The sequence below is a fragment of the Vicugna pacos genome, chromosome 29 (genome assembly GCF_048564905.1).
Source record: "Vicugna pacos chromosome 29, VicPac4, whole genome shotgun sequence".
Classification (NCBI taxonomy): Eukaryota; Metazoa; Chordata; class Mammalia; order Artiodactyla; family Camelidae; genus Vicugna; species Vicugna pacos.
In genome coordinates this window covers 26725348-26738630 of record NC_133015.1, presented here as the reverse complement: position 1 = coordinate 26738630, position 13283 = coordinate 26725348, and the positions used below count along the sequence as shown (strand labels likewise).

At 38.6% G+C, this 13283-nt stretch overlaps 1 protein-coding gene across 3 annotated transcripts in view; it reads left to right on the top strand.

The window, feature by feature from the left end:
* Positions 1-13283, top strand: part of SPIDR (scaffold protein involved in DNA repair) — a 258183-nt gene that overhangs the window by 80627 nt on the left and 164273 nt on the right. For all 3 annotated transcript variants that reach the window (XM_072951649.1, XM_072951648.1, XM_072951650.1), the window contains exon 7: positions 3656-3756. In XM_072951649.1, the coding sequence (XP_072807750.1) occupies positions 3656-3756 (101 nt within the window). The remainder of the gene's footprint in view (positions 1-3655; positions 3757-13283) is intronic.

Below are 13283 nucleotides of genomic sequence, written 5' to 3'. Positions count from 1 at the left end.
CAGAGGGGAAATACATGATATGGACTGTAAAGATAATAGAAAAGACTAATGGAAATGATTAATGATTACTGGGTTTTTTTTAAAAGCTAAACTCAGGCAAACTTTTACCTAAACAAAAAAGGAGAGAAGACTCAGATAAAATTAGAAATGAAAAAGAAGTCATTAAAACTGATACCACATAAATACAAAGAATCATGATAGGCCTCCGTGATAATTATACACCAACAAATTGGACAACCTAGAAGAAATGAATGAATCCTAGAAACATACAACCTACCAGAACTGAATCAAGATGAAATAAAAACTCTGAACAGACCAGCTACTAGTAAGGAGATTGAATCAGTAATCAAAACTCTCACAACAAAGTAAAGTCTAGGAACAGATGGCTTCACTGATTATTTCTGTCTCATGTTAAGAAGAGTTAGTGCCAATCTTCGTCACTTTCAAATAAAAAAAGAGGAGGAAACACTTCCAAGCTCATTTTACCTGGCCAACATTACCCTAATACCAAAACCAGATAAGGTCATTTCAAGAAAAGAAAATTACAGGCCAGTATCCCTGAGGAACATGGACACAGAAGTCCTCAATAAAGCATTAGCACATCAAATTCAACGATGTATTAAAAGGATTATACACTGTGATCACTTGGGATTGTTTCTAGGGATGCAAGGATTGTTCTTCCTCCAAAAATCACTCAACATGATACCCCGTATTAACAAAATGGAGGAAAAAATCGTACGATCATTTCAGTAGATGCAGAAAATTCTTTAACAAATACCAACATCTGTTCATAAAAACAGTTTCAACAAACTAGGTATAAAGGGAATGTACCTTAACATAATAAAGGCCATAAAATGACAAGCCCACAGCTGACATCATACTCACAGTGAAAAGCTCATAGCATTTCCTCCTTTACAAGGATGCCCACTCTTGTCACTTTCATTCAACATCGTACTGAAAGTCCCCACCAGAGTAATTAGGTAGGAAGAAGAAATAAAAGGCATCCCAATTCAGAAGAACTAAAACTTGTCTTTTTTATAGATGACATGATCTTATACAGAAAACTCTAAAGACTCTTGAATGGACATTTTCCCAAAGGAGACATCCAAATAACTGAAAGGTATATCAGAAGATGTTCCATATCAGTAATCTGGGAAATGCAAGTCAAAACTCAGTGAGATACCACCTCACGTCTGTCAGAATGGCTGTCATCAAAAAGACAGGAGATGATAAGTACTGACTAGGATGTATAGAAAAGGGAGCCCTTCTGCACTGTCGGCGGGAACATGAATTTACGTAGCCGCTATTTAAAACTGTGTGGAGGTTCTAAGAAAATTAAAAATACATCTACTGTATTATCCACCAATCCCACTTCTGGGAATATATTCATGTGAAAGGGGTGCAGACTTTTAGTCATAAGGTGGATAAGTTCTGAAGGATCTAATGTAAACATGGTGACTATTATTGAAAATGCTATATTGTACAATTTAAATTTTTTAAGTGGGTAGAACTTAAATGTTTTCACCAAAAAGAATAAAAGGTAAATCTGTGAGGTGATGATCTGTCAGTTAAGTAAATTGAGAGGGATGTGTTCCTTGCAGATGTATAATATGTATCAAGTCACCACACTGTATGCTGTAAATACTTAACAAATTCATTTGTCAAAGAAAGCAAAAAAGAAAAGAGTTAATTTGCATGTGTTACAGCAGGGCCTTCTTGAGCCCCCCCCCCCCTTTTTTTTCAGTGTACAAGAGGTTTTTACTAGAATTATGATTGTTGGCTAGAGGTCATGATATTTCCGTTCCTAAGTTCTGGTGAATCTTCTCAGAATTCCCTGTAGGAATTCTTAGAGCAGAGGTATCCTGACCAAAACCAAAGTGGAAATGCTGATTCTTAGGGTTTCCGATGTTCCCGCATGTGGAAAACTGTTCTACACTCATTTTTGTTCTTGCCTTTTACCTTTCATCCTGTCATTCCTCCAGTTTACTTGTAAGGTTCTGGGCTTGGCGTTAACCGTATATTGCTTTTAGATTGTAGTTAGTGTTTTTTCTTCGCTCTAAAGTCATAAGATTGAAAACCAACATTTGGCAAATAATACCTAGGTCATTGTGACCTTTTTCAGTAGTGCGTATTCTTGAAGGAGCAGTAGGTGTATCATTGACACAGCCAGACAGCCTAGTGGCAGATGTTCACCTCGTGCGATAAAATGCCTCAGTGTATCTTCTATAAAGTGACAGTAGTACCTGCTTTCTTCATGTTGTTCAGAGAGGGTGTATAGATGAGTTAGTTCATGTAAACAGAATGATATGAAGAAGGGCTTCCATAGCTATAAAGTACAGGTAGACATGTGTGTAAAGTAGAGGTTCTTTGGCATATTTGTCGTTGTGAGAATTAAAAATTTGCTGTTATATATACTGCTCACATACACACACACACATATTCAGAAATAATTAGCACCTATAGGAAAACAAAGTAGACGGTAGTGATAATATTTATAACATGTATTAAAATATGATCTTTTGATTGTTGTAGAAAAAGTATAGGGTGCAAGTAAAAATCATAACAGAATCAGTAACACCACTGACTAGCATTTCTTGAAGGTTTACTAAATGCCAGACACTGTTCTGAGTCCTTTCTGTTTTCAACAACTGTTTCCTCATCTGGCTAGTTATGCAGTATTAGAGAATTTTCTTAACCTCTCTCTAAGCTTAGATTTTATCATGTATGAGATGGGTATTGATTTCTGTTCTTTCTACCTCAAAGGGATATTATTAGAATAAAATGAGATAATGTAGTAAAATGATCAGTGAACATAATTTTATGAGATAATACGTTGATAAGTTATGTAGCATGTAGTCATAATGGGTAATTAACAACTGATCTTGATTTCTCTTGAGATCACAGATGTGTTAGGAGCTGCTGACTTTCCTGAATGCAGGTGGTTTACTGAATCAAAAAAATGTGTGTGTTTCTATGCATTTATAATATTGCTGTCTGTCCATCTGTCTGTTTGCTGGTAGGTAAGGACTCTTGTGAAGTGCCTGTGTGCCCGTGGTCATGAATCATCTTCCTGCCACACATGGACATTTTCTTCTTTGTATGCTGTCTTCTTGATACATGTTTAGGGTTAACACTCAGCTATCTCTGTGGGCTAAGTAACGACTCTGTACCCAAGTCCTCTTTAGTTGGGTGTTCTACCTATCAACAGTGTGCAGGTTTTATTCTTGCCTACAACTCAGAAACCACTTTACATTTATTTGTTCGACCCGTCTGCTGATCAGTTTGTAAGGCCCACCGTGGCTTAGCTCAGTCCCTTCTTGGGATCCTTGGCCTGGTGCTTGGCTGGGTAGAACAGGAAACATGTAATCAGTACATGTTTATGGAGTAAGTAAACTAGGAACGACTAGTCAGGAAGTCAAACTGATCTCAGGAAGCCCAAATTGCTAAGAATCAGAAAACTGATCTTCCAAGAAATCTTAAGAAAGATTACTAACCTAGAAGGATTTGGCCTCTAGGAAGAGAATGTCATGCCAAACAAGTTGAAGTTTGCCTTTTTTTTTTTTTGTCTCTGGTTGGAGAGTATAAAATACAAATGTTCCAACTGTTCTGAAGATTTTTTTTAACTAAACTTAACACATTATGATTCATTGAACAGAGGTGGGCTGGCGGAAAGACTAAATGGACTGCAGAATCGAGAGAGATCTGCTATTTCTTTGTGGAGACATCAGTGTGTTTCTTACCAAAGGACATCTTCAGGTAAGGCTTGCACTGACATCTACAAGTAGAGAATATGCCAGTTAAAAATATTTTTACGTTAAAATATATGCAGTGGATTATTACTGTTTTTGTGCCTTTTTTCTTCCAGGTGCCCAAAGATCTGACTTGGAGGGTCTGTTATTTTCTTGCTGTGTCTATTCCAGTAGCTTTCAGACTTTTGTGATTGTGACCCATCGTAAGCAGTACACCTTATGTCATCTTCTAATACACACATGACATTCTCTCTCTCACACACACGCACACACACCTGCAACAAACATTTAATAAACAGCACTAACCCCAGTATATGTGATACACTCTGCATGCTCTTATTTTTACCAAAATCCTAGTCTCACTAAATTGATGCAAGACCCTTCTAATGAGTTGCAACATGCAGTTTGAAAGTCGCTACCACAATTTCTCATGACAGTGAATTAACTAAACTGTCAAGCATAGAGCTGAGAGAGTATCTTCTGGAAGTTGGACTAGAAAAATACTAAGTCAGGCAAGTGTGAGTGAGTGTGTGGAAGGAAGGGAAAAGATGATCTTCAGTTTGGCTCATAAGCACCAGATAGTTTGTTTGGAATGTTCCCTATGATTTCCCTTCTTAAATTTGGAGATACAGGATATTTAATTATACCATGAATACAAGACAAAAGCAAAATAAAACAAAAAGCCAGAGCCAAAAATTAATCCGTTAATTTGATAATATGAATGTGATCATCTCCAACAGACTTTTCTTTTAGAAGTCTGAGTTTTTTAGGAGTTTGGATTTTGATTTTTGTTTCTTTCTCTTAGGTGAAGTTCTTATTTTTCAGATCTATGAATCCTCCCCTTGATGTCTTGTAATAATTCATATCTTTTTTCCTGTACTTTTGATAAAACTTATAAACATATTAGGAAGAGCATTTCACTATTTGGTGTTTTGTTTCCTTTGTGGCCTAGCAGAAAAATTTTTTCCTTTCAATATAAAAATTTTTTTTCTCATTGCTATATGTTTATAGCAACTGAATAAATAAAAGAAAAACTTGAAAATGTTAAATAAAGGTAACTCCCTCTCTCCTCAGTCTGAAGAACTAAAATTTAGTAAACAGCTGAAATTCAGTGACGGATTTATTAAAATATCTCTATTACTGGTCTGAACTCTCTGCTCCTCTCAATTGCCCTGTCAAAAATGAGTGTAATTGTAGAACCTCGCCTTATGAGAGGCACTAACAATGAACCAGACACCGCACGGGAAGGACATGCGGCTCTGGGATAGCCTCGGCCTCGATAGACGGGGAAAGAAAGGAGCACTGCCGTTCTGGGCTCAGTTTCACTGCTGCCAGGTCTGGAAGCTCAGAAGCCGCTGAGAGAGCGGCTTAGGGTATGGACATACCTTTGGGTTTGCAAGGTACCATGGTCAGAATCCCATCTCAGTTTTGGTTAATTTTGACTGACCAGGTGGCTGTATTGGGCTTGGCTTTCCCTTCTTCTCATTGGGTTACTGAGAAATCTAGGAGTTAGTAGTAACTTACGAACCACATCTTGGTTTTTGTTGCAGACATTAAGTATAGCATATCTCACTGAGTCTATATTTATCTCTCTCAGGTATGAGAAATTATGGTTTACAGAATTAATCTGTAGATTATAATTGTTTGGCCTGAGTCCTTTCTACACAAGTTTCATCCATTTGAGGAGTGTTGTTTAATTATTCCACAGTTGAGAGGAACATGGGGCCTGCTTACTAATTTGAAATATTTGAGTGGATGTCTCCAACAAATCTTCCTGCCTTTTTTTTTTTTTAACTTTCTGAGATAATTGTAGATTTACATGATGCTCATGCCAGTGTGAGAAATAATGCAAGGCCCTTACCTCATTCCCCGCCAGGAGGACATCTTCCCTAACCTTGCTGCGCGGGCACAGCCAGGAATTGATCCAGATACAGTTCATAAGCCTTACTCAGGTTTCACCAGTTTACATGCATCTATGTGTGAGCTGTGATTTTGTCACCTGTATAGATCTGTGTGCCCATCAGCACAGTCTGGACACAGAACCCATGTCACCAGGATCCCTCGTACTGCCTTTTGTAGCTGCACCCACCTCTTACCGCCCCCCTTACCTTGCAACCACCAATCTGTTCAGAAATGGTACATAAATGAAATAATGTGGAAGGCAACCTTTGGGGGCCATCTCTTTTCACTCAGCACTGTTCCCTTGAGATTGATTCAGGTTTGTGTGCAGTCCCTTCCTCTTACTGGTGGGCACACTCTGTGATATGGGTGTGGCACATTTTGCTGCACTGTGCACCCGGCGAGGGGCATTTGGGTCATTCCAAGGTTTGGGCTATTACAAATGAAAGTGATGGGAACAAGATTTTGAGTGAACATAGAAGTTTAATTTTCTACCATAAACCATCAAGGGTGCATTTGCCAAGTGTTGTAGTAAGTGTGTGTCCAGTTTTGTAAGACATTGCATATTAGTATCAAATATTTCAGTGAGTATCTCTAACACATCTTTCTGGCTTTAAGGAAAAAGTTTTTTTTAACACCTTTAGTTTCTGGATTTCAATTTTCTTTTCTTCCCTCATGGATAGCTTCCTTTCGGGGCTATTTTCCAACTTTCACACTATTTAATAATCCATTTTGTCTCCTTGTTAGTGCCTTCTATCTAGTACATTTCAGTATCAAAGACTGTGTAAGTTATCTAATGGTTCTTATAACTTTAATAAATTTTAATGTGTGCCTATTTTCTTGGGGTTTTTTTGTTTGTCTGTGTTAGTTTTTTGTGACACACTCAGGAGGGACTGAGCTTCGCTGTCTGAGGAGCCGAAAGAAGTACGTGGGTTGCGCATGGCGGCCAGTGTGGTTGGCGTGTGAACACACAGAGACGCAGGGAGGCAGGCCAGAGGGCTCCAGACCTTGAGGCCACGAATGGACTTTATTCCACGTGATCCCTTGAAAACATGCATTTTAATATGTGGCTGTGGGGTAGAGAATGATGATTATAGAAACAAGACAGAAATATTTCTTAGATTTCATCTCAGGAACCATCTCATTTTTCTTCTTCCTTTTTGAGGAGAAGCATTTTCCCAGCACTCCTCTGCCACTTACCTGGGTGTCAGTGGCCGGCTTTCATTGAGCGATATTCAGAGTATGTCTCATGTTTGCCATCTCACTTAATCCTCAGGGCAGCCCTTCCAGTTAGGGTGTGTGATCCTGTTTTAGAGACAGAGGGAGTGTGGTCAGGCGGGGCCCTGTTTCCCGGCTAGAGGGGCAGGGCCTGGTTCCATCAGACAGCCCACCATGCTCTTCTGGGGCCGTAGTCACAGACGCGGAAGACGGAGGCTGTGTCAAATGCTGATCCTGGGGTCATGAGCACAGCAGTTCCGTCGCCTGGGCTCGCTTAGTCACAGCATGTTTGATATCTGTGTTTTTAAGAATAAAAATAGGTACAGAAAGCCTTGGATGAAAAAAACCAGTGTATTCCTTATATTGTTCAGGAAGAGCGTGAAGAGGAAGGAAAAAAAAGACAACAAAGTGAAACCAAAAATAAATAAATAATGGACTTAAGGTAAATTATTTTTCATAAGATTGTTTTTCCTAAAAGTTCCCTCTAAACTTCAGAAAGATGATTGTTGTGGGGGATAAAAAAGAAAGAAGCAGAATCAGTGAAGTGCAGTAACATTTACTGTCATCCAGAGCAGAATTCTCTCTGCATTTTCCTTTTCCTCAGCTCACTGCTATGGAACATGTTGAAGTGGTCACCTTAGAGTACCCTGTGCTATGCTGCGAAGGTCTGCGCTGTTCGTTTCTGTGCACGTGTGTGCATGTATGTGTCTCAAAAGTGATAAATGTGTCACTCTGTATTTAGATTAGTGTTATCAGAGCCAAGGATGAACCTAGTGATTTACATTGGTACTAGCATTTAATAGCTTTTGTGGTAGGATTTTAATTTTTTTTTAATACCTTTCTGCCGCTGAGTCATGGTCAGCTGAAACTTTGCAAAGTGTGGACCACAATATACTGCAGCTTCTGTCAGTGCCTTTCACCAGCACTAGTCACCAGCACCCTGCCACAGCCAAGCACGTCACTAGCCAGCCCAGTGTCCCATCTCGGTGGTAGGCAGCTCCGCAGGCTTACCTGGGTGAAGTACTAAGTCTCCTTAAAATAAATTCACACAGAGGTGCCCACCTGTCAGATCTGTCATACACGTTAACCTTGTACTATTAATGTATCTGTTTAAAGTAAACAGGTTCAGATTTCAGGAATTCTGGTTTTCTCTTTTTTAGTTTTATAATTTTAATTTCCTAGTCTTTTTGCATTGAGGATAATTACTTCCTTATTTTTCCAACTGTGATTTTTTCAAAATTACATTCACTGCCTTACTGTTTTCCAGTGCCACATTTTATTACACACACCACCCCCTAAGCTTTTGTTGTTGTTTTGTGGAATTTTGGGTTTTTATTTGTTGTTTTCTCCTCTAGAGAACTAAATCTCTAAATTTGGGGGAGGGGGGATCTGCTGTTCAATATTTCTCCTTGGATTTCTGGATGCCAGACTTGAAAATTTTTCAGAGACAATGCAGATAAGTGAGACCCTGAAGTTCAGACTGATGTTGGTAGTACAAGGGCTGCTCCCATGGAGTGCTCCTCCCACCGGCATGCATGAGACAGCCGAGGCACCTGAGCCTCACAGTGGCCTGCACAACCACAGGGTGGCTTCCAAGTCCTAGAGTGTTGAGACGTTTTATTTTCCGGTCCCTAGAGTCAGAGATTACTTGTTAAATGAAGGGGCAGGAGGCAGGGACTCTACCTTTTAAATCTTAAGTTTTTCACTTCCTATTCTTGTTAAACAAATACTTTTTTTCCTGGATGTTTAAAGTCACTTCAGTTAACTAATTAAAAAAAAACTGATTCTCCTGTAAATTGTATTGTAGAAGGTAAGCAAACAAAGCTCAGTGTCTTCTTCTGTAAGATTGTCATGAACATCACTTGTGCGTTTTTTGTGTGCCCATCCTTCTGTGTTGACTTTCGTTGTGTGAAACAGATGTTCTTTTCCCACGCTGCTGCTTTACTAGTGCTTGGACTGTGGTGGTGGAGATTCGATGGTGGCAAGAGAAGGGTACAGACAAAGAGCGGGAAAGGTCATTCTTCATTTACTCATTGCACAGGTGTTTATTGAGAGCCTCCTGTGTCCCAGTCACTGTGCACCATGTCACTGCACTCGTGGAACTTTCATTTTATTAGGTGACATAGGTGATAAGCCAAGGAAAATTACAGGTACAGGTTGGCACAGAGAAGGATCTGTGAGGATTAGGGTGGGTGCTGCACTGGACAGGCCTGGAGGAGAGCTTCACGTTACACTTTGCCTGTAGCCTCTGTCTAGTCTCCAGGCCAGAATATCAAAGGAATGTGGCTACAGAGTTTTGGGGCAGGAGAAGTTTTGTTACTTACTAAGTTTTGCAAGAAAAATTATAATTTAGCTGAGATTTTGAATAGCTCATATTTTTCCTGTTTTTTTTTCAGTTTTATTGCAATATAATTGACATCATCACTGTGTAAGTGCAAGGCGTAAAGCATAATGATTTGGTATACATATATGGATTACCACAGTAAGTTTAATATCCATCATCTCGTAGAGATACAAAAAGAAGAGAAAGAAAAAATCGATTTTTTTCCTAATGCTGAGAAACTCTTAGGATCCCCTCTTAACAACTTTCCCATAGATAATATAGCAGTGTTAAGTGAGTCACCATGCTGGACATCACATTCCTAGTACTGATTTATCTTAGAACTGAAAGTTTGTACCTTTTGATTACCTTCCTCCAATTACCCCTTCCCCCAACCCCTCTGGTAACCACAAATCCGATTTCTTTTTCTATGAGTTTGGTTTGTTGTTTTGTTTTTTAGATTAAAGTGAGATCTCATATAAATAGGATCACACAGTACTTGTCTGTCTCTGTCCGACGTATTTCACTTAGCATAATGCTTTCAGGGTCCATCCATGTTGTTGGAAATGGCAGAATTTCCTTCTCTTCAGTGCGATAACAATATTCCCGTGTGTGTGTGTGTGTGTGTGTGTGTGTGTGTGTGTGTGTTATTATACCTTCTTTATTCATTTCATCCATTAATAGACACTTAGGTTGTTTCCGTATCTAAGCATGCTGCTGCAGTCAACATGATGGTGCAGATGTCTCTGCAACATAATGTTTTCACTTCTTTCAGATACATTCTCAGAACTGGAATTGCTGGATTACGTGGTAGTTCTGTTTTTAATTTTTGAGAATACTCCATACTGCTTGCTTTCCACGATGGTTGCACCAGTTTACATTCCTACCAACAGAGCCCAAGGGTTCCTTTTTCTCCACAGGCTAACCAGCATTATCTGTCTTCTTGATGATAGCCATTCTGACAGGTGTGAGGTGATATCCCCTTGTGGTTTTTATTTGCATTTCTCTAATGATTAATGATATCGAGCAACTTTCCATGTGCTTGTTGACCTCAATAGCCCATATTTTAAACATTTTTCCATGTGTATAAAATCATTATAATTGAAAGGTTTCTTTGGGGTTATACTGAAGCACAATAAGAATCATTTTATTTAGTATACATTATATTCAAGCAGTGAAATATAAAAATACAATTTAAAGCTTTAGGAAATCTAGGATGCAGTGGATTTTTATTTGAAGTGCCTTTACCATGTGAATATTTGCTTTTCTTAAATTGCTGTTTTGTGTCAAAATATAACAAAGAAAAAAGTATAGAAAACATGCAGCTTATTTAACAGGTGCTTATAAAGCAAGTACCTCTATAATCATCACTACTCAAAGAATAGAAATAGGTGATTTTCAGTTAATTTCAGTATTTTTTACTCATTAGAGAAATACAGTATATTGGTGCTTCATTTCTTTTTGGTTTTTCACATGTTGCCTTAGTATTTTAACTTGTGTGTATTTGTTTGTTTTACTTTAGCTCTTATTTCATTCATTTTTTCAGTCTTCTATTAAGCAGCAAATATAGGTCCATCAATGAGAGAACTGTCTGTCTCTATCATAACATAATTGTTTTTTTCCTGTTTCCTTGTTTAAAATTAATATTAAAGCTTTATTCCTTAGAAGGAAACAAAACAGTAGTTTACACTTGAAGGTGTTTTAATAATGTCTGTAAAATTTTACCTACTGATGCACATTTTGGAAAATCAGAAGAAAAACAAAGCCAAAGGAAATAAAGGGTTACTCTGTAGGACTCTAAAGGAGAAAGACCACGATGAGTTACTCCTGAAGAATGTTGTATTTATACAGTATCAAGAAAAATTGAAAGATATGTTCCTTATTCTGATGGTTATAGTTAAATTAAATTCTCAGGATCATGCCCCTGGGCAAGTCAAATGCTCTTAGATTTTCTTCACTTTATATAACACTTTATAAGTGTTAGTTAATACAATAAAATAAATTGCAGAAAATTGTTAGCAAAGGCTGTCATTGGAAAGGGTGTTCGGACAGGGTTATTTTTTTGAAAAAGGAGAAATTTGTTAAAATCAAGTTGAGTATTGTCTTCACAATTAGAGAAGAAGAGAGGAAAATATGACATGGTAGAGTTTCACCCTGACTTTTACTCAAGGTACTAAAACGTGTACCTTTGTGTCAAGAAGTGAAAACTTCAGTAACAAGGCTGGTTTTCCCAGGGAGGCAGTTTTTGCAGCACAGAGTTTAAGTTGTTCTTTGTCCTCGAATGTGGTTAGCTGTGAACACTCAGTCCCCAGGACCAGGATGGTCTCCCCGGGTGCTTCTCCTGGAGCCCTCCTCGTACCTGTGTGAATCTTATGTGACCATCGAGGGCCCCTGATGCCCAGAAAGCATCAGAAGACTAGACTTGAGAAGATGGCCTGAGGCTGCCCATGGCCCTAGGGTCCCTCTGACCAACCTCCAGAGAGTGGCTCAGCACCCGAGGAGTGGGGTCCCCTCGGCCTTGTTGGGAGCAGGTAGCCAGAAATCTGGCTCTTGCCTCTTTCTCAATGCTTCCAAGGGGCTCCCCTGAGGCCTGGGAGTCCACTGAAAAGGGTCATATGCCAGACGCCCCACTTGAGTGGTCAGGAGAGGAAGAAGGAACATTCAGGCCAGCATTCTCTGTACAGGAACAGCTAAGAATTTTGTGTAGATGTGTGTGTGTCTCATTGCTAATTACCTAACTTCCTAGTTTCTTTGATGCAGTGTTTTCTCATAATTACAAAGTGTCTTGGGATAGAAATTGTTAGGCTGATTGTTTCTTCCAAAGCAAGTTGGTTGGTAAACTAAGATTCCTCTATTTGGTTGAAAAATAATTGTTAGAAAATATATATGATTTAATCTGAGTCTTCTAATATTGAGTGTTTAAAGCCAGGAAAGCGAGGCGTGTAATTGGGTGTTCATTTAATTTGGTTGATATTTTTGGTAATGTTTTATGCCTTTTAAATCTTTAGTTTCTGTGGGGACATAGGATTTTTGACATAATACGACAGGTTTTAAAACAATGCATGTTTGTTTAGATTTACAAAATGAGAATGACATGGATCAAAGAGGGTTCTAATTCTTAGTTCAGAGTCTCCAAAAAGTCATTTAAATTTTTTTCTTAAAGTCCTTAATCTCCCTTACTTACCACCCTTTGCTTCAAGCGAAGGGACACTGCTTGTGACCTTCTCCTTGTGGGTCTGTGCCACGTTGCTGGAGAGGTTTCTCTGCAGTTCCTTCTCTTAACTTCCCCTTTCCTCCGGGGACAAGGGAGCTGCCTCTGTGTTATCTCCAGCTTCCCTCGGCCAGTAGAACCAGAAAGCCAATTAATAGTGTCTAAGCTTTATGTTTCCCCTTTTGTATATCCAGACCCACATTTCAATACAGCAGTGGTATTTAATATTGTTCTCTGTAATCAGGGGTGAGAGGAACACACGCGTAATACTCTCGAGTTAAGTCAGAAGCAAACTGTGATACTAGTTTGCCCATTGTTAGAGCTGTGATTTCATGTCCCAAATTACTGTAATTTCCCGTGATCATTTTAAGTATATGTTAGCAGAAGAGTAAAGAGTTTGTATGTGATTTTCATAATCTCGAGGTATTTCATAATCATATTAGAAATAATGACGGGGCCCGAGAAATAAAGGAAAGGGTACTAACACCAGTCTCAGCTCTGTGGCTAACGTGTCTGTTACCCCTTAGCTGCTTCTGTCACATCCGTTTTTATCTCTTGTGAGTTTTTCTTCCAAAAAAATCTATGAAATGAGATTTGGTGATAGCAACAGAATTAAATGATGCTTTCAGGTCCCCTGTAAATTTATTTAATCTATGCTTTCTCCATTTATTTTTACATGAATAGGAAAATAGTTCTACAAATTGTTTTCTCAGAGATCTGAGGTTTAAAAGAATCTTTATTTCTGTGTCTGTTGTAAATGATCCAAAAATAAGACTGCAGAGTTAGGCCATTCCAAGTGAATTATATAGTGGGTGAGACATGTTTTCTGTTGAATTCTTCATGTAGCTCAATGAAGAAAAATTCATTCATAGAGTTAAATTGGGAC